The sequence below is a fragment of the Zalophus californianus genome, chromosome 8 (assembly GCF_009762305.2).
Source record: "Zalophus californianus isolate mZalCal1 chromosome 8, mZalCal1.pri.v2, whole genome shotgun sequence".
NCBI classification, from domain to species: Eukaryota; Metazoa; Chordata; class Mammalia; order Carnivora; family Otariidae; genus Zalophus; species Zalophus californianus.
In genome coordinates, this window is record NC_045602.1 from 51,253,872 (window position 1) to 51,272,448 (window position 18,577).

General features: G+C 37.1%; 2 protein-coding genes across 4 annotated transcripts in view; one reads left to right on the forward strand and one right to left on the reverse strand.

The window, feature by feature from the left end:
* EXOC6B (exocyst complex component 6B) overlaps positions 1-18,577 on the forward strand; it is a 610,253-nt gene that overhangs the window by 520,082 nt on the left and 71,594 nt on the right. The window lies entirely within an intron of this gene.
* On the reverse strand, positions 12,808-13,416 carry LOC113937164 (60S ribosomal protein L29). Its single transcript, XM_027620972.1, has one exon. The coding sequence runs from the start codon at positions 13,370-13,372 to the stop codon at positions 12,893-12,895; it is 480 nt and encodes a 159-aa protein (XP_027476773.1). The 5' UTR covers positions 13,373-13,416; the 3' UTR covers positions 12,808-12,892.

Consider the following 18,577-nt stretch of genomic DNA (forward strand, 5'->3'; position numbering starts at 1 on the left):
GATTGCCTCAATATAAGAGAAAACCTTGTCAACAGCTAAAGCTCTTAAAAATTGGAGCAGACTGTGTTTCCTATAACTAGAGCCATGCATGCAGAAAACAGATTCACATTTATAAGGGATGTTTCATATTGGGTAGCAAATTATACTAAATGATTCCCAAGGTCCCTTCCAAAGCTAAAGGTCTATGGTTTTGTGTATAGAGAAACCCAAACTCCTCCCAGCCTTCAGTCCTATGACCTTAAAAGATCTATAAGTTTTAACAAACCTTTCTTAAAATCCCAAGTATGAGAAGAATAGATAAGGCATGTTGTTTTATTACTTTCCAATCTGGCAGAACTTCTCGGTCTCTGATATGATCACCAGTTCCCTGGAGGGGGTGCTCCAAGCATGTTCTTCCTCTGCTGCCCCCCCCCCCCCCCCGCCCAAGCACATCTGCCACTTTTTCCCTTCTTCTTAGTGATTTTTTTATTTCTTTGAATCTTTACAGGTGGTAGCAATTTTGGTTCATCTGACTTGATGGTATGAAATTCTAAATAGTTGGGGGTCATTTGGAGTGATTACTTTTTTCTTTGTATTCTGGGAGCCTGGGGGAGTGTATTTGGAGCTGCTTAGTTCATAGTCCTTGTCAACATAAACTCTTTATTCATCTTCCCATCGCTCTGAAGAACAGACAGAGATGGTTCAGGATATCACAGATGTCATGCAGACACATACATACTCAAGCAGAATTATAGTAGTCTCTAAACTGGATAAACTTAATAACTTTTCTCTTTCTAAGTCCGTGGTCTAAGGAAAAGAAATTCCATAGATTATCACCAGATAGAAAATAAGGCCAATTTTGGTGGAGTACATCTCACAAATATAATAATCTCAAAATTATTATATATAATTATATATATATAATCTCTAATTGGAAATCTGTTGAAATATGCTCTTGCATGTGGGAATATCTTCACCTTACCATCCCCCCAAAGATTAAGTTACCAAGAATTGCAGCTATTATGAGGAAATTGCCAAAATCTTCTCTGTTCTCTTATCAAATTATCTGGATGGCTGGGGGGTTTTGGTTTTGTGTGTTTTTGTTGTTGTTTGGTTTTTGGTTTTTTTTTTTTTACTCGCCCCGCTCCCCTTTCTGAAATCTGCTGGAGCCCATATTTTATACAAAATTATTTTCTATTAACACTTTCAGGGTGTTTGAAATCCTGTCTAGATCATTGGCCATGGGGCAGGGAAAGGGAATCTTTGAACTTGATCTGTGTGGCAACATATTTTTTAAAAATCTCTTCCAACTTCACAGAAGTTGTGCTGGTGACTCCCTGTTCATAATTGTTGCCTCACATATTCAGAACTGGATATGACTTCTGTTATGCTACCAGCTAGTTACAAAGCCTGAATTTTCAGAAGTAAATTGCCATTCTTTCTTAATGCCCCCATCAGGCTCACCTCACCCTGTGATACTGATGAGAGACCACCAGACTCCATGGGCCACAGCATTCCCCTTAGATATGTACAGAGTTCAATTTCCTTCATATATCTACATTTCTATAATGTGTAATCTATAATACTGCTTTATTATTATATATAAACTTTATTATATATAAACTTGAAGGGAGAGTTCAACCACTGCTACTCTTCCAAGGCAAAAGAACCCAGAATGACATGCTGGGGGTGACACCAGCTGGAGCTGAATAGCTCAGTCAAAAATGGGCTGATTAGAGCAAGCAAAACTCTCATACATTATCGATGGGAGTCTAAAATGGTACAAGCACTTCGGAAAATTGTTTGGTAGTTTCTTGTGAAAGTAAATAAGTATTTACCTTATAACCCAGCAATTCCAATCCTAGGTATTTATCTGAGATGAAAACATGTCCACAAAAAGACTTTCAAAAGGACGTTCATGGTGACTGTATTCATAATTGTAAAAAACTAAAATATCCAAAGTGTCCATTAGTAAGAGAATAGATAAAATATTGTATATTTGTAGAATGAAAGTGAAAACTGCTAACACATACAACAGCATGGATGCATCTCCAAAACATCATACTGACTGAAAAAAATCTTATGCAAAAGAGGACAAATTTTATGCTGTTGTTTATGTGAAATTTTAGAGTAGGTGACTGTCTACTGTATAATACTTATGGACCAAGCAAAACTAATCTAAGGTAGAAAAAAATCAAAACAGTGGGTGCCTCTGAAGGGTAGGGACTGAATGATGGAAACATTTTCTCTCAAGAGGGGTTTGGGCTACACATTTGTGCATTTGTCAGAGCTCATCTAAAATGTACACTTAAGACTTGTGCATTTCATCATATGTAAATTTTACCTCAAAAGGAAAAGGTGATCTGTAAACAAATATCAAGTGCTAGTTAATGATATGTAGGATGAAATGGTCTATAACTTACTTTGAAATGAATAAAAAAAAGAATGATTGATGAATATATGTGATAAACAAATATAGTAAAATGTAAACAGTAAAACTTAGGGGGTGGATATATGGATGTTCACTGTTAAATTGTTTCAATTTTTCTGTGTGGCTGAAATTTTTCATAAAATGGCGGTGGCGGGGGTTGGGAAGCAGTAACAGCTGCCGGGACAAGAAAAGCCAAGCTAAAAGTTTCAGTGGAACAATTATTGTCTCAGTCTGTATATATCAGGGCCTTCTGATACTATTATTATTAATTCACTCATTCATTCATTCAACAAACATTTCTAGAGCTATTCTGCCTCAAGCCCTAGTCTAAGTGCTGGGAATGCTAGGATGAAAGAAACATAAACCCTGCCCTGGAGGAGCTCACAGTTTAATGGGCGAGATCAGAGATGCTTTCGTAGAGTTCATGCTCGACATTCCATAAAGAAGGACAGCTCTGTTTTCTTGCTGTCTTTGTCTCAGGAGTCTGAGAATTTAAAAAGAAACAATTGAAAGAATGCTAGGCCATTTAGGTTTAACGGATTTATAAAAGTCTAACCACAGATAGGTTCTTCTTTTTAAACTACTTAAAGACTCCAAATGTGAAATACAGTGAGTGAGCCAACCGCCTCCTGAAAATCTCAGGAAGGAAGTTCCCAGAGGGTGTCCTTTTTCCAGGACCTAACGCAGAACTGTGGGAAGAGTCCCAGCTGCCTGATTGAGATATTTCTGTGCCCATTTAACTTAAGCTCTTCAAAGAGTCTTCAAAGAGACTGGAGTTGTAGGAATTGGAGTACTGTCTGGGACCCTGTGATCCCTCCCCATCAGCCTCCTATCGTTCTGTGACTGTGGAGGTTGTGGGGACCAGCCCAGCCCTGAGAAATGGGGTGGTTTAGAGGGAACAGAAGAAATAACCCCTGCTTTGATCTCCTTCAAGATAAGGAGGCATCGGTGTTTCACTGATCTTTTTAGGTCTTCCTAATTCTGCAGAATTCACAAATCCTGTCTTCATAAGGATCTTCTGGCAGCTGACAGACATGGAATTCAGACTCTGTGTGTTAACAGGCCTTGTTAACACTCTGTATTCTGCTAATGGTAAACATCAGAATAATACATTTCCTTCAGTATTGACTTAATGACCCAAGATTGATAGTTTTCATTCTGCTAACATTTGGTTTACTTAGGATCAACTAATTTTAATGATTAAATTTAGACTATAATACAAATGTGGTTTTCCCAACCCTGATACTGCAGTTAGAGATTAAATTCAGGAGGGGGAAAAAAAGTTAATCTGGAGAGCCTAGAAGATAACCCAAGTTAGGTTTAAAAACAAACAAACAAAAACCATATTTAGTCAAACTGGGCCTTTTCTAAGAAAGAAGATGTGTTTTATTTTATTTCTTTAAAGCCGTGTGACTTCTGAAAGATGGAAAAGATTTTGTGAATATTATTCTCAGATGTGACAGATCCATGTTGGCAAGACTGGCTTATATGCAGACACTTTGAACAATACCTGTTTCAGTTGGCCTGTGTCATGTCACATATGTGCTTTCCCTTGGTGGAGAGAAAACACTTTGCACAGTCATTTTGTTACCGGGACATGATGAGATGGGACAGGAGGGAGTCAGCTTAGGGACAGTGACTGGTTATTTAGAACAAAGGATATTAAGGGTGACTTTAGGCCCAAATTCCATGCCCCTGGAACCTGGAATAAATAGGTTCCAGATACCTGATTTTACATTCAGCCTCTCCATGTTCACAAATACACACAGTCTAGGTTATGCAAGTATTTAAGTGCTAAAAACTATGGGAATAGGTCTGTAATATAATATAAAATTTGGCATGAGAAGAGATTTATTTAGGAATCATCTAGCCCTGTGATTCCCAAACTCGGTTGGTCCTGGTCGGAGCTCAGCGATTCCGAGTCAGCAGGTTGGACAGGGGTGGTGTGGTGAGGGCTGGGAGTCTGTAGTTTGAAGTGAGCTTTTCATGTGATTCAGTTGGTCAGCCAGTTTTGAACTATACTCACCATACTTATCATCCCCACTCTCAGGTTTACAAGTGGGGCAACTAATGGCCAGAGAAGTTGGGACTTGCCCAGAGTCAAACAGCTAAAGCCAGAGCTTGAGCTCCAGGCTCCTAATTGTCAACCCCCAGTGTCTTTTCACTCTCCCTTGTAGCAACAGTTGCAAAGGCCATCTGTTTCATACTTTTTCTTTGAGCGGAAATCACAGAAGTTCTGTGACCTTTAGGTACCGTATCTGCCAAACGGTTTGGTGAGGTCTCAGTAGCTGTATTAGTTTCCTATGGCTGCCGTAACAAACTACCACTAACTTGGTGGCTTAAAACAACAAATTTATTTTCTACCATTTTGGGGCCCAGAATTACAAAATCAGAATGTCAGCAGGGTTGTGCTCCCTCCAAAGCCTAAAGAAGAGACTCCTTCCTTGCCTCTTCCAGCTTCTGGAATCTCCAGGGGTTCCTTGGCTTGTGGTTTGCATTAGCTCCTGTGTTTGCCTCTGTATTAACATGGCCCTCACTTCTCTCCATGCCAGTGGATTTAAGGCTCACCTGTTTAATCCAGGAATGATCTTGTCTTAAGATCCTTCACTAAGTTACAGCTCACCTTGAGGTCCTTAACTTAATAAATCTACAAAGACTCTTTCTCCAAATAAGGTCATATTCATAGGCACTGGGAGATGGGACCCTCCTTTTAAGGGTCACCATTCAACCCACTACTACAGTTGACAAAAGTAAGGGGAACACATTATTTCTAAAGCTCCCTTCTAGAACCACAATCTGTGATTTTCAAGTATTTTCATTACTGAAACTATTAATAGTATTTTTAATTGTGTCAGTATGCTTTCTGTGTATTATTCAATTCTCACAACAACTTAAAAAGCAGGTATTATTATTGCCATTGTACAGTTGAGAAACTGAGGCTCAGATGTGGGAACTGACTTGGTCAGAGTCACAAAGTATATGACAGAATCTAGATTTGAATCTAAGTCCATCAGATGATAAAGCTGAAATTTTTACTCTTTATATTGCCTCCCAATATTTTTTTCAGACTGTAGCTTATAAGGAGCAGTATATCTCTGCTATGATATCTGAAGGCAGTAGGGATATATATTCCATCAAGCCCTCCAACCAACCAACCAACCAACCGACACACACGCACACGCACACACACACAGCAAGAAGAAAGAATGCCTACATAAGGGAATAATGGCAGACATTTCACCTTTCTTTATATAAATTCAATTAAATAAAATTGTATACTTTCCCAAAATAGCTATAACCCCTTCTGTGGCTCTGATGCCCTTCTTCTTTTTCCTGTGCTCTAATAGTAGTCAGAAGTTATCAGCTTGAGAGATAATGCAACATGTTTATGGGGTGAGGGGATCAATAAAGAGAGAAAAGTTGATTCTGGAGAAAAGGGGGATAATTGCAGGCACAGATCCCTGGAGTGGGCAAAAAGGAGGGGGATTAGAGTACAAGGGAAGGATAGTCCATTCACTGTAACAGAGGGAGAAGTAGAAGATACAGGTATAGATGCAAAGGTGCAAATAGATTTGGCGGTGATGACATAGTGTAAACAAAAATAGCTATCTAACGTCAGTGTTGATCAGGTATGAAGTTATTTAAGCATTACATTTGCTAAATGTTAAATGAAAAGTCCCATAAATTTTATTTCAGCTATCGCTATGCTATTCATGATTATGTTAGTGGATAAAGTTACAAAAAAGTAGAACTGAGGAAATGCTCAATGAAGTTTGTTATACCCCATGACCAATGCATTTATGCATTTCTCTGTAGGAAATATCACAATATGAGTAAATGTATATTTGCCTGAGACAGTTGTCTCAAGTGCTATTGAAATGAGGGTTTCACAACTCATCCGTGTTGTTTTTCCTACTTAGAAAAATGAAAATTAAAATGCTATCTTCAGACTCACACCTATATTGCATTAACTTCTTAGCACTTTTAACCATCTTGCAAATGCATACCTTTAGTTTCAAGTGAATAACAGTGGGACTGGATTTGGTTCATATCTATTCCTACACTGAAGGAATCACCCAGTTGACATTTGATAGCAAGTACGTCATTATTTTACCCACTTTGTCCATATAAGCCATTTAAATTAATAATTTCTTTAGAATATTAGACTGTGATAAGCAAATTGCCCTCCCTAAACATAAATTCCCAAGTACACTTCAAACCATTTTCTGTGCCTAGAAAACCTATTCTAAGAGACTGGTTTATAATGAAAGTCTTGGAATTCAAATAGGAAAAATTCGTCAAAGAATAAGATCAGGAACAAGCATGCTAAGGAATAAAGTAGGACGGGGTGGTAGGGGAGAAGGCAACTATGGAGACACTGCCAATATCAAGTAGAAAGTAAGCAAGTGAAGGAATGAAGACCTGTGCCTCTTTCATCTGTAGGAAACAAATTGAAACTGAGTTTTCAATAAGCGATGAGAGGAAAAGGAACCATAAATTGTCCCACAAACCTTAATAGATTTCAAACCAAATAAACATATTAGTTTACAAAAATCTGACTTTTTGCAGAGTATGGTAATATCAACACAGTGTTCTCAGGATCAAAAAGGTACTGATCAGTTTGGTTCAACATAATGGAGACCGTAGAGGGACAACACATTATGACTTTGATTGCCATGCTTGTACAAGAATTTGGAGACTCTTTTCATCCCCACAATTATAAAAATGATTGACACTTGATCGTGGATCCCTCACCTGTGTCACTCAAGCTTTATGTTACTTTCTGATGAAAGAGTTTCTTGAAATAAAACTCAAAAAGTAAAACATCTATTAATTCAAGAAAGCCTTATTGAACACTTGTGTGCCAGACATTAAAGATTCAGCAGTAAATAAGCGAGGCCAAATCACTATTTTCAGGAAGCTCACATTTTAATGGATAGTTCTAAATAATATCAATCAAGATTGATCTTACCCTTGATGTTTAACCTAAATAACTTGATAGGCATATTATATTAGGTTGAAAGATATAAAACTTCCAATATTCAACAAAAACAGCAATTTCAGGCAGCTCAACCAGCTATTAATTGGGTGAATGCCTACCTACCATACCAAAGAAGACACACATTTTTTTCTGTGTGTCTAAAGAAGAGACTCCTTCCTTGCGTCTTCCAGCTTCTGGAATCTCCAGGGGTTCCTTGGCTTGTGGTTTGCATTAGCTCCCGTGTTTGCCTCTGTATTAACATACTTTATGTGTGTTATGACATAGCTTTATTTATTTAATAAAGCTTATGTAATAAGCTTAAATAATATTAAATAAAGCTTAATAAATACTTTTTTATTAAGTATTATTTAATATTTAAATATTTAGCTTTATTAATTTTTTATGTGTGTTATGACATAGCTTTATTTATTTAAGTATTATTTAAATATTTAGCTTTATTAATTTTTAAATAGTTTTATTTCTATAAACCAGAAATAACTATAAAAACAAGTTAGGCCATTGGCTTAAATTTATTCACTTATTCAGCAAGCATTTATTGAGCACTTTATCTGTGCCATGCATTCTTCTGTGAGTCAGGGATACAATGTCAAATAAGATAGGCTAGGTCCCCAATGTGGTTACAAGCTGATGGAGACAGACAATAAACAAGTGATCATAAAAATAAACAACAAATTATCAGGTAGTGATAAGTTTAAATGAAAATAAACCATATACATTTGAGTATATGGCTATTGATATAAGAAATATCCATTTTGGGAGAAATTTTTACAAATCTTTTTATAAAATTAAAGATAAAGGCCCTCTATATTTTTTGTCTACCATCCATTATACAAGGATCATGCAAAAAAAAATTTTTTTTCCTCCTAGAATTCAGTGCATTTCTCTTTTTTTTGGTGGCCAGGAAGCCAAAAATCTTTAGTGCTCCATTACAGTGATAAATTTTCCCAAATTCCCAGTTCATCTTTCTTTCTTTCTCTCCTGTTTTTTGGGGTTTTTGTTTGGGGTGTGTTTGTTTCTTTTTAAGTAAGCTCCACGCCCATTGTGGAACTCAACACAGGACTTGAACTCAACCCCAAGGTCAAGGCCTGAGCTGAGATCAAGAGTCAGATGCTTAACTGACTGAGCCATCCAGGCACCCCGGGGGGGGGAGTGTTTAATCTAACTTTTTTTCTATTTATCTTATGTCCATTTTATATTTTATTATATTTTTTATATGCTTCTATATATTATAATACATTATTATTATATTATTATACTATACATTATACTAACATGTTTATAATATATATTTTTAGTATTTCTGTTTTTCTTATGTATTTTTATTTTCTCATTTCCATTTTTTCTTATTTTCTATTTTTTAATCTTTTTTCTATTTATCTTATTTTATATGTTTTAATATTGCAGGCAACTTTATGTTCTTTTTGGTAGTAGATAGGGTATAAATAGTAATTTAATCAGTAATTTAATAACTATCTCATTTGTTCTACAAATATTTATTGAACGTTTACTATGCTGGGCATAAGAGAGACAGCAATGAACAAGATAGACAAGGTCCATAGAAGGAAATTACAGGTGAAAATAGATTTTTGGTGTACCCAAAGAAATGAACAATTAGAGCTGGATGTTTTGGTGGAACACAATGGACATTTGGGAAGCTGACGCACCAAGGTAATAATCTTTGAATGAACCTACACTGCATATGGCACATGGTGAAATGGTGAAAATTTAGCCAAATTTAAGCTAAAAGGCCTCTGCCTACAAAGAGCTTAAAGCTCAACAAATCTAGATATAACTATTATTTCTTACGTGTCTCTAAGTGCTGTTTATGCTAAAATGATGATTTATCAAACCTAGACTGCCAGTCTGTTGCTAAAGAAGAACAGAAATCTAAGATTAAAGGAAAGGAAGTTCAGTACCCATACCTGTCCCGGGGACATGGAATTAGAATAATGAAAGATTTCTAACCTATTTTGGGTTGTTACCATTGTTTTTGTGTTCTCTGAGTAGTTCAGGTTCTGGAAGAGGGAATTGGGCAATGTGGAGAAATGCTTCCAGAGAGAGACTAGAGGGCCACTGGCAAGCATAGCCATCAACAGAATCACTCCGAGATTTGGTTGTATATTACTAGAGAATCTTTAGTGAGAGGCTCTTCAGGGACAGCTAGTCCATCTCCCCTTCTCCAGACATCCTCCACACCATAAAAAGATAGATGACAGCCTTTCCAACTCCCCAAGATTCTCAAGAAAGAGATCCAAGTTCAGATTCAGAGCGTCTTAATATGCCTTCCAAACTTCCTCATAAGATGAATCAAAACAAATCATTAAACGCCTAAAAGTATCAACTCTGACAAAAAACTACCAACTGTCCTTCCCCTCTCCCCACAAAAAGAATCTCATCTATGAGCCAGTCATCATGTTCTGATAAATTTTCAAATTTCCCATGCTTGCCTTCCAAGGCAGCTGTAGAGAAGTTGCTGGGAGTTTACATGAGTAGTTACAGTCACAAACTTGAGCCTGCCAAAAAGTGTCTTAATTTCATAGCAGATCTACGAGGGAGGACTTCTGACATCTGGTTGGAGCTGGAAAGGCCAGAGGTACACCATCAGGTCAGCGTAGTGTATTATCCTTGGGAAACCCTGGAAAGAAGAGCTAGAGGAAGATCAGAAACTTTTAAAAGGCACTAAGCAAACAACAGCATCTGTGTGGTAATGACAGCATCCCCAAGTGTCCTTTTGCTCTCAGGCCGTAGTCTCTGCTGAAATTTTCCCCCTACTATCGTCAACATCCTACTGCTGAACCTTCAAAGACTTCTGGCTTCTCACAGGAGGGGTTGTAATGCCCTGTCTTGTACACATAGTGGTATCATAGAATTCCTGATGTCTGTCCATGTCTTGCCTTTCTGTGTCTTCATTCCTGAGGCAGGCATAAGATTTGACCAAATAACTACACCACAGAAGAGAACCCGCATTTCATTAAATACAAAACATTTATCAGAAAAATTCTCAGGATGTCTGAGTGGCTCAGTTGGTCAAGCATCCGACTCTTGATTTCAGCTCAGGGCATGATCTCAAGGTCGAGCCCCACATCGGGCTCGGCACTCAGCATGGAGTTGGCTTGAGATTCTCTCTCTGTCTCCCTCTGACCCTCCCCTTGCTTGATCTTGTATGCTCTCTCTCTCCCCCCCATAAATAAATAAATAAATAAATAAATAAATAAATAAATAAATAAATAAATAAAGTTTTTGAAAAATTCTCTTCACCTTCTTGATGGTATCTTCTTGATGTTTGCCATACAGCAGAGTCCTACCTCTGCATTTCTAACTAGCAGGTTTTATTAGTGTCTTTTAGAAATATGTGTTTGGTACCATGTGGGTCACTTTTCTCTGTAGGCAGATAACTGTTGTTAAATTTGGACCACACCACAGGGAACTTTATTTTGGTAACTCCAAAACCTCAACAGAACAGGTTCTTAGAAGGTCATCTCTTTCAGCCCCCTGCTTTTTTAGATTTACAACAGAAAATGATCTCAGAGAAACGTCATCTAACCTCTTAATGAGCATTCCAGATCTGTGTAGCTCTGTCTCCAGGAATAGGATAACAACTGCTTCCTAAATTAACCTATTCCAGAATGTCAGTCAGTCAACTACTTCTGAGTACCCACCATATGCTAGGTGCTGCAGATACAACAATGAAGGCTACAGGCCCTCCCTTCACAGAGTTTACAAACAGGCAGTATGTGATGAAGGTGACAGATGTTATGAAAGGGAGAGTATAAATTACGGAAGCCTAATTTATAGGGACCGAACCTAATCTGGAGGAGTTAGAGATGGCCTTTGTGGAAAAGTAACATCTAAACTGAGACTTGAAGCTGCAGGCTGACAAATACTGGTGCATTGGAGGAAATGAAAGAATGTAGTATCTTTGGAGCTTTGTGAGGGGATAGATGATGAGGTTGTAGGCAGGCTGGATCATGGCTCTGTAGGCCATTTTACATTTTTAATATTTAAAAAATTTTATCCAAAGAACAATTAGCCATTGATCAGTTTTAAGCAAAGCATTGATGTAACCAGGTTTGTTGGGGTTTTTTTTGGTTTTTAAATCACTCTGATTACAGATTGGGGAAATCAAGAATCAATGGAAGAGGGGCGCCTGAGTGGCTCAGTCAGTTAAGCCTGTCTGCCTTTGGCTCAGGTCATGATCCCAGGGTCCTGGGATTGAGTCCCGCATCGGGCTTCCTGCTCAGCAGGGGGTCTGCTTCTCACTCTCCCTTTCCCCCCTTCCTCCCTGCTTGTGTTCTCTCTCTCTCTCAAGTAAATAAAAAAATCTTAAAAAAAAAATGAATCAATGGAAGAGACCAATCTGGAGGTTTTAGCAGTAGTTCAGATGGGTTTTAAAAAAAAAAAGGAAGGAAGGAAGATACCTTGAACCTCTTATAATAGCAATAGAGAAAGAAAAGTGGGTGGGTTAGAAAGAAGTAGAATTGCCAATATTTGACAAAAGATTGAGATGCAAGGAAGAAGAAAGAATCGAGGATATATATAGTGCATAAACCAGGAGTTCTGAGAAGGCTCGGTTTTGTTAAGGTATGTTTAGTTTTTGTTGTATCCTTAGTATGTAGCATATATGAGGTATTTAAATAATTTTTTAATGAATAATTGAATACGTGATCAAACATCCAGATTTCTAGTTTGAACAATTGGCCTGAGAGTGATACTATTTATTTAGATATGGAACAGAAAAGGGGGGAAATATTTAACAGGAACAGGAGTTCAGTTCCTTGATTATTCATGTCTAATTATTAAAGGAGCTATGGTAGATCTAAAACAGACACATTTCACCTTTTAAAAAGATTATTTTTAAGAGAGTCTTAGGTTTACAGAAAAGTTCATCTGAAAATATAGTTCCCACATGCCTCCTTTCCTCCCCTCCCTGCTAGAGCTTCCCCTATTATTTACATCTTGTGTTAGTATGTTACATTTGTTAAATTAAACAAATAATGGTACATTATTATTAACTAAAGTCCACAGTTTAGTTTAGGGTTGTCTCTATATTATACATTATATGGGTTTTGACAAATACATAATGACATGTATGTGTCATTATCCATCATACAGAATAGTTTCACTTCCTTAAAAATCCCATGTTCCACCCATCTTTCCTTTCCTGTTTCTACCCAAGCCACTGGCAACCACCAATCTATTAACCATCTTCATAGTTTTGCTTTTTCTTGAAGGTCAGACACTGGGATTCATACAGCACGCAGGCTTTTCAGATTGGCTTTCTTCGCTAAGCAATATGCTTTCATGGGTGCTTCGTGTCTTTTTGTAGGTTGATGGCTCCTTTGTTTTTTGGTTTTTTTTTGTTTTTTTTTGAGCCTGCCACAGGTTTATTTGTACAAAGGGCAAAGGAGGACACCAGCCCCGTGCAGATAGAAGCCCTGGGGTCACACCAGTCCTGTCCTCACACTGACAGACACAAGCCTCTACACTGGAGCCTTTGTGGGGGCCTGGGCACCTTTGGGAGCCGGAGCTGCAGCAGGAGCTGGAGCCGGAGCCAGAGCCACAGCCTGGGCCTTGGTTTGAGCCTTGGCCTTGGACTTTGGCCGGCAGAGCCTGAGACCCTTGGCAATGCGGGCACGAGCACGTTTCCCGAGCTTGGGGTGAGCGATGTAGGCAAGTCGATTGAGCTTGCGGCTGCCGCCCTTTGGGATCTTGGGCTTGACCTCCTTGGGCTTGACGAGGGCCTTGATAGCCTGTGCACGTGCACTCATGGCCTTGGCGTTGTTGGCCTGCATCTTCTTCAGGCCCTTCTTGTTGTGCTTCTTGGCAAAGCGCATGTTCCTCAAGAACTTGGGGTCTACCCCCTTAAGAGATTCGTATCTTTGTGACCGGGGTTTCTTGATGCCATTTCTGTGCCATTTTCGTGACTGGTTGTGCGTGGTGTGGTTCTTGGACTTGGCCATGTCTGCACCGAAGACCGCGGCTCCCGAAGCACCTCGGACCGGAAGAGAAAGGGAGGCTCCTTTGTTTTTATCACTGAATAATATTCCACTGTATGGATGTACCTCCTTTTGTTTTCCATTCACCTACTGAAGGACCTCTAGGTGCTTTCAAGTTTTGGCAATTATGACTAAAGTTGTTATAAACATTTATGTGCAGGTTTTTGTGTGGCTGTAAGTTTTCATTATTTGAGTAAATCCCAAGGAGCACATTGTCTCAGTCATATGCTAAGAGTATGTTTAGTTTTGTGAGAAACTGACAGAGTCTTCTAAAGTGGCTGTATGATTTTGCATTCCCACTAATCATGAGTGAAGAGTTTTTGTTGCTCCACATCCTCATCAGCATCTGATGTTGTCAGAGTTTTGTAGTCAGTCATTTTAATGGGTATCTTTATTGGTATCTCATTATTGTTTTAATTTGTAATCATCTGATGATAACACCTTTGTATGCAGATGTGATACACAGCATTTTTCGTATGTTAATTTGCTATTTATCTTCTTTGGGTCAGGTGTCTGTTCATACCTTTTGTCCATTTTTAAATTAGGTTGATTATTTTCTTATTGATAAATTTTAAGAGTTCTTCATATATTTTCTATACAAGTCCTTTATCAGATATGTGTTTTGGAAATATATTCTCCCAGTCTCTGGTTTATCTTTTAATTCTCTTAACAGTGTCTTTTGCAGAGCTGAAGCTTTTTTTAAAAAAAGACTTTATTTATTTATTTGAGAGAGAGAGAGAGAGAGCAAGCAGGGGGAGCAGCAGAGGGAGAGGAGAAGCAGGCCCTACGTGGGACTCGATCCCAGGACTCTGGGATTATGACCTGAGCAGAAGGCAGACGCTTAACTGACTGAGCCACGCAGGTGCCCCACAGAGCTGAAGCTTTTAATTTTAATGAGTTGCAACTTATCAATCATGCTTTTAGTGTTGTATCTAAAAAGTCATTACCAAACCCAAGGTCACCTAGATTTTCTCCTGTTATAAGAGTTTTATAATTTTTTATTTTCCATTTAGAGGCTATGATCTATTTGAATTAATTTTTATAGAGGGTAAGTTTATAGAGGGTCTGGATTATTACTGTGTTTTTGCATGTGGATATTCACTTGTTCTAGCAACATTTGTTTAAAAGACTATTCTTTCTTTGTTAAAAGCCTTTGCTTTTACTCAGAGCTCAGATGAGCAGATTTCTGAGCTTTCTGCTTTGTTCCATTAATCTACTTGTGTATTCTTTAACCAATACTACACACTGTCTTGTTTACTGTAGCATTATAAAAAGTTTTGAAGTAAGATAGTTTCAGTCTTCCAGCTTTGCTCTTCTTTACTATTATGTTGGCTATTCTGGGTCTTTTGCCTCTCCAAATAAACTTTGGAATCAGTTTGTTGATATCCACAAAATAACTTACTAGGAATTTGATTGGGATTGCATTGAGTCTATAGATCAAGTTGGGAAGAACATCTTGGTAATATTGAGTTTTCCTATCCATGAACAATGGAATATCTCTACATTTCTTTACATCTTCTTTGCTTTCTTTCATCAAGTTTTTATAGATTTTCTTGTATAAATCTTGCACATGGTTTATTATATTCATATGTAAGTATTTCATTTTTTGGAGTGCTAATATAATTGCAAGTGTAATGTATTTTTAAATTCAAATTCTTGTTCTTCAATTCTGGTATATAGGAAAGAAATTTACCTTTGTGTATTAACCCTGTACCTGTAACATTTCTATAATTGCTTATTAGTTTCTGTAATATTTCTTTATTATTTCTTTTTTCCCAACTTTATTGACATATAACTGATATATAACACTGTGTAAACTTAAGGTGTACAGTGTGCAGATTTGACAATTGTATGTTAATACACATATAAAGTTAATTAATTCATCCATCACCTCACATACTTTTTTTCCCAGTGAGAGCATTTAAGATCTACTCTTCAAGTATAAAATATAGTACTAAGCACTGAGCTATACATTAGAACCCCAGAAGTCATTCATGTTACATCTGGAAGTTTGTACCCATGACCAACATCTCCCTATTTCCCTCACTCCCCTGCTTCTGGAAACCACCAATTTACTCTCTGTGAGTTGAGCTTTTTTAGAGTCTATATCTAAGTAAGATCATACATGACTTGTCTTTCTCTGACTGACTCATTGCACTTAGCATAATGCCCTCAGAGTTCACCCATGTTGTCACAAATGGTAAGATTTTCTTCTTTTTTATGACTAAGTAATATTATGTAATATTATACATTGAAAATACTTTTTTTCTTTACCTTTCATCCACCAAACAGACACTTAGGTTATTTCCATGTCTTGGCTATAGCAAATAATGCTGCAGTGAGCAGTGGAATGCATGTATCTCTTCAAGATAGTGACTGCATTTCCTTCATACCCAAAATGAAATGGCTACATTGTATGGTAGTTCTATTTTTAATTTTTTGAGAAATCTCCATGCTGTTTTCTGGAAAGGCTGTACCAGTATCCATTTCCACCAACAATAGAAAAGGGTTCTCTTTTCTCTACACCCTTGCCAGCACTTGTTATCCCTTTTTGATAATATCCATTCTAATAGATGTGAGAAGGTAACTTTCTGTGGTCCTGAATTACATTTCTTTGATGATTAGTGATGTTGAGCACCTTTTTATATACCTGTTGGCCATCCATATGTCTTCTTTAGAAAAAAATGTCGATTCGGGTCTCTTGCCCTTTTCTTAATGATATCGTTTGTTTTTTAGCTATTGAGCTATATGAGTATGTTACGTATTTCAGATATTAACCCCCATAAGATAGATGGTATGCAGATATTTTCTCTTGTTCCATAGGTTGCCTTTTCATTTTATTGATTGTTTCTTGTGTTGTGGTTTGATGTCATCTCACTTGTTTATTTCACTTTTGTTGCTTATGGTTTTTGTGTCATATCCAAAACATCATTGCCAATATCCATTTCAAGGCACTTTTTCCCTAGGTCCTTTCTAGGAGTTTTAAAGTTGAAACCTTAAAAGGTCTTACATTTAAGTCTTTAATCAATTGCAAGTTATTTTTTGTAAATGGTATGAAATAGGAGTCCAATTTCATTCTTCTACATGTAAATACCTAGTTTACCCAGCACCGTTTATTGAAGAGACTTTCCTTTCCCCATTGAGTTTTCTTTGCTCTCCTGTCAAATATTAGTTGACCATTGGTGCATGGGATTATTTCTTAATTTTGTTCTATTAGTCTTTGTGTCTGTTGTAATGTCAGTACCATCCTGTTTTTGATTACGATAGCTTTGCAATATAGTCTGAAAAGTGTGAAATGCCTCCAGCTTTTTTCTTCTTTCTCTAGATTGCTTCGGCTATTCGGGCCTTTTATTTCTAGTTTCATACCACTGTGATTAGAAAAGATACTTGATATAATTTCTGACTTCTTAAATTTGTTGAGACTTAGTTTATGGCCTCACAAATGATCTGTCCTGGAGAATGTCCTATCTGCACTTGAGAAGAATGTGTATTCTGTTCCTGTGAAATAGAATGTTTTATATATATCTGGTCTATGGTGTTCTTAAAATTCACTCTGATTTATGGATTTTCTGTCTAAATGATTTATCCATTGCTAAGAGTGAGGTAATAAAGTTTCTACTCTTACTGTGTTGCTGTTTATTTTCCTTTCAGTATTGCTAGTATTAGTATTTAGTATTGTTAATATTTACTTTTTTATTGAGGTATAATTGACATACATTATATTAGTTTCAGGTGTACAACATAGTGATTCAATATTTTTGTATATTGTGAAGTGATCAGCACAATAAGTCTAGTTAACCTCCATCACCATACATAATTACAGAAATTTTTGTGTGTGATGAGAACTTTTGAGATTTACTATCTTAGCAAATTTCAAATATACAAATATAGTATTATTAACTGTTATTGCTGTCCATTACATCCCCATGACTTACATAACTGGAAGTTTGCACCTTTTGACTCCCTTCACTCCTTTTGGCCAGCCCTCACCCCCTGCCTCTGGCAACCACCAATCTCTTCCTTATATCTATGAGCTTGTTTTCTGTTTGTTTGTTTTAGATTCTGCACATAAGTGAGATCATATGGAATTTTTCTTTGTCTGACTTATTTTACTTAGCATAATGCCTATACACACACACACACACACCCCGAATTTTTCTTACCAGTGCATCTGTCTGTGGACACTTAGGTTGTTTCCATATTTTGGCTATTGTAAATAATGCTGCAATGAACAAAGAGGTGCATATATCTTTTTGAGGTAGTGTTTTTATTTTCTCTGCATAAATACCCAGAAGTGGAATTGCTGGAGTACATCGTAGTTCAGTATTTGCTTTACATATTTAGCTGCTCCAGTGTTGAGTGCATAAATATTTACAATTGTTCTGTCTTATTGATGAATTGACTCCTTCATTATTATGTAAGGATCTTCTTTGTTACTTCTAACCATTTTTCGCTTAAAGCCTATTTTATCTGATGAAAATCTAGCTACCTCTGCTCTCTTCTGGTTACCATTTGCTTGGAATATCTTTTGTTATCCTTTTACTAACAGCCCATGCAAAAGTGAGTCTCTTGTAGGCATTATATTGTTGCATCTTGTTTTATTATCCATTCTATGTCTCTTGATTGGATAATTTAATCCATTTACATTTAAAGTAATTATTGGTATGGGACACCTGGGTGGCCCAGTCAGTTAAGTGTCCAACTTGGTTTTAGCTCGGGTCATGATCTCAGGGTCCTGGGATCAAGCCCTGCATCAGGCTCCATGCTCAGCAGGGAGTCTGCTCAAGGATCTCTCTCTCCCTCTCCCTCTGCACCCCCCCACTTGTGCACGCTCTCTCTCAAATAAATAAATCTTTTAAAAAAATAAATTATTGATAAAGACTTACTATTGCCATTTTGTTGATTGTTTTCCAACTGTTTTGTAGCTCCTTTGTTCCTTTTTCCCTCCCTTGCTTTCTTCCTTTGTGATTTGATGATTTTTGTGGTGGTATGCTTTGATTTATTTATCTTGATTTTTGTGTATCTGCTACAAGTTTTTCCTTTGCAGTTACAATTAGGCTTTATATAAAATATTGTTATAATGTCCCATTTTGATTTATTTATCTTGATTTTTGTGTATCTGCTACAAGTTTTTCCTTTGCAGTACAATTAGGCTTTATATAAAATATA

Excerpts from the sequence above, each read along its gene's own strand:
- LOC113937164 (XM_027620972.1), bottom strand. The coding sequence starts at position 13,372 with ATGGCCAAGTCCAAGAACCACACCACGCACAACCAGTCACGAAAATGG.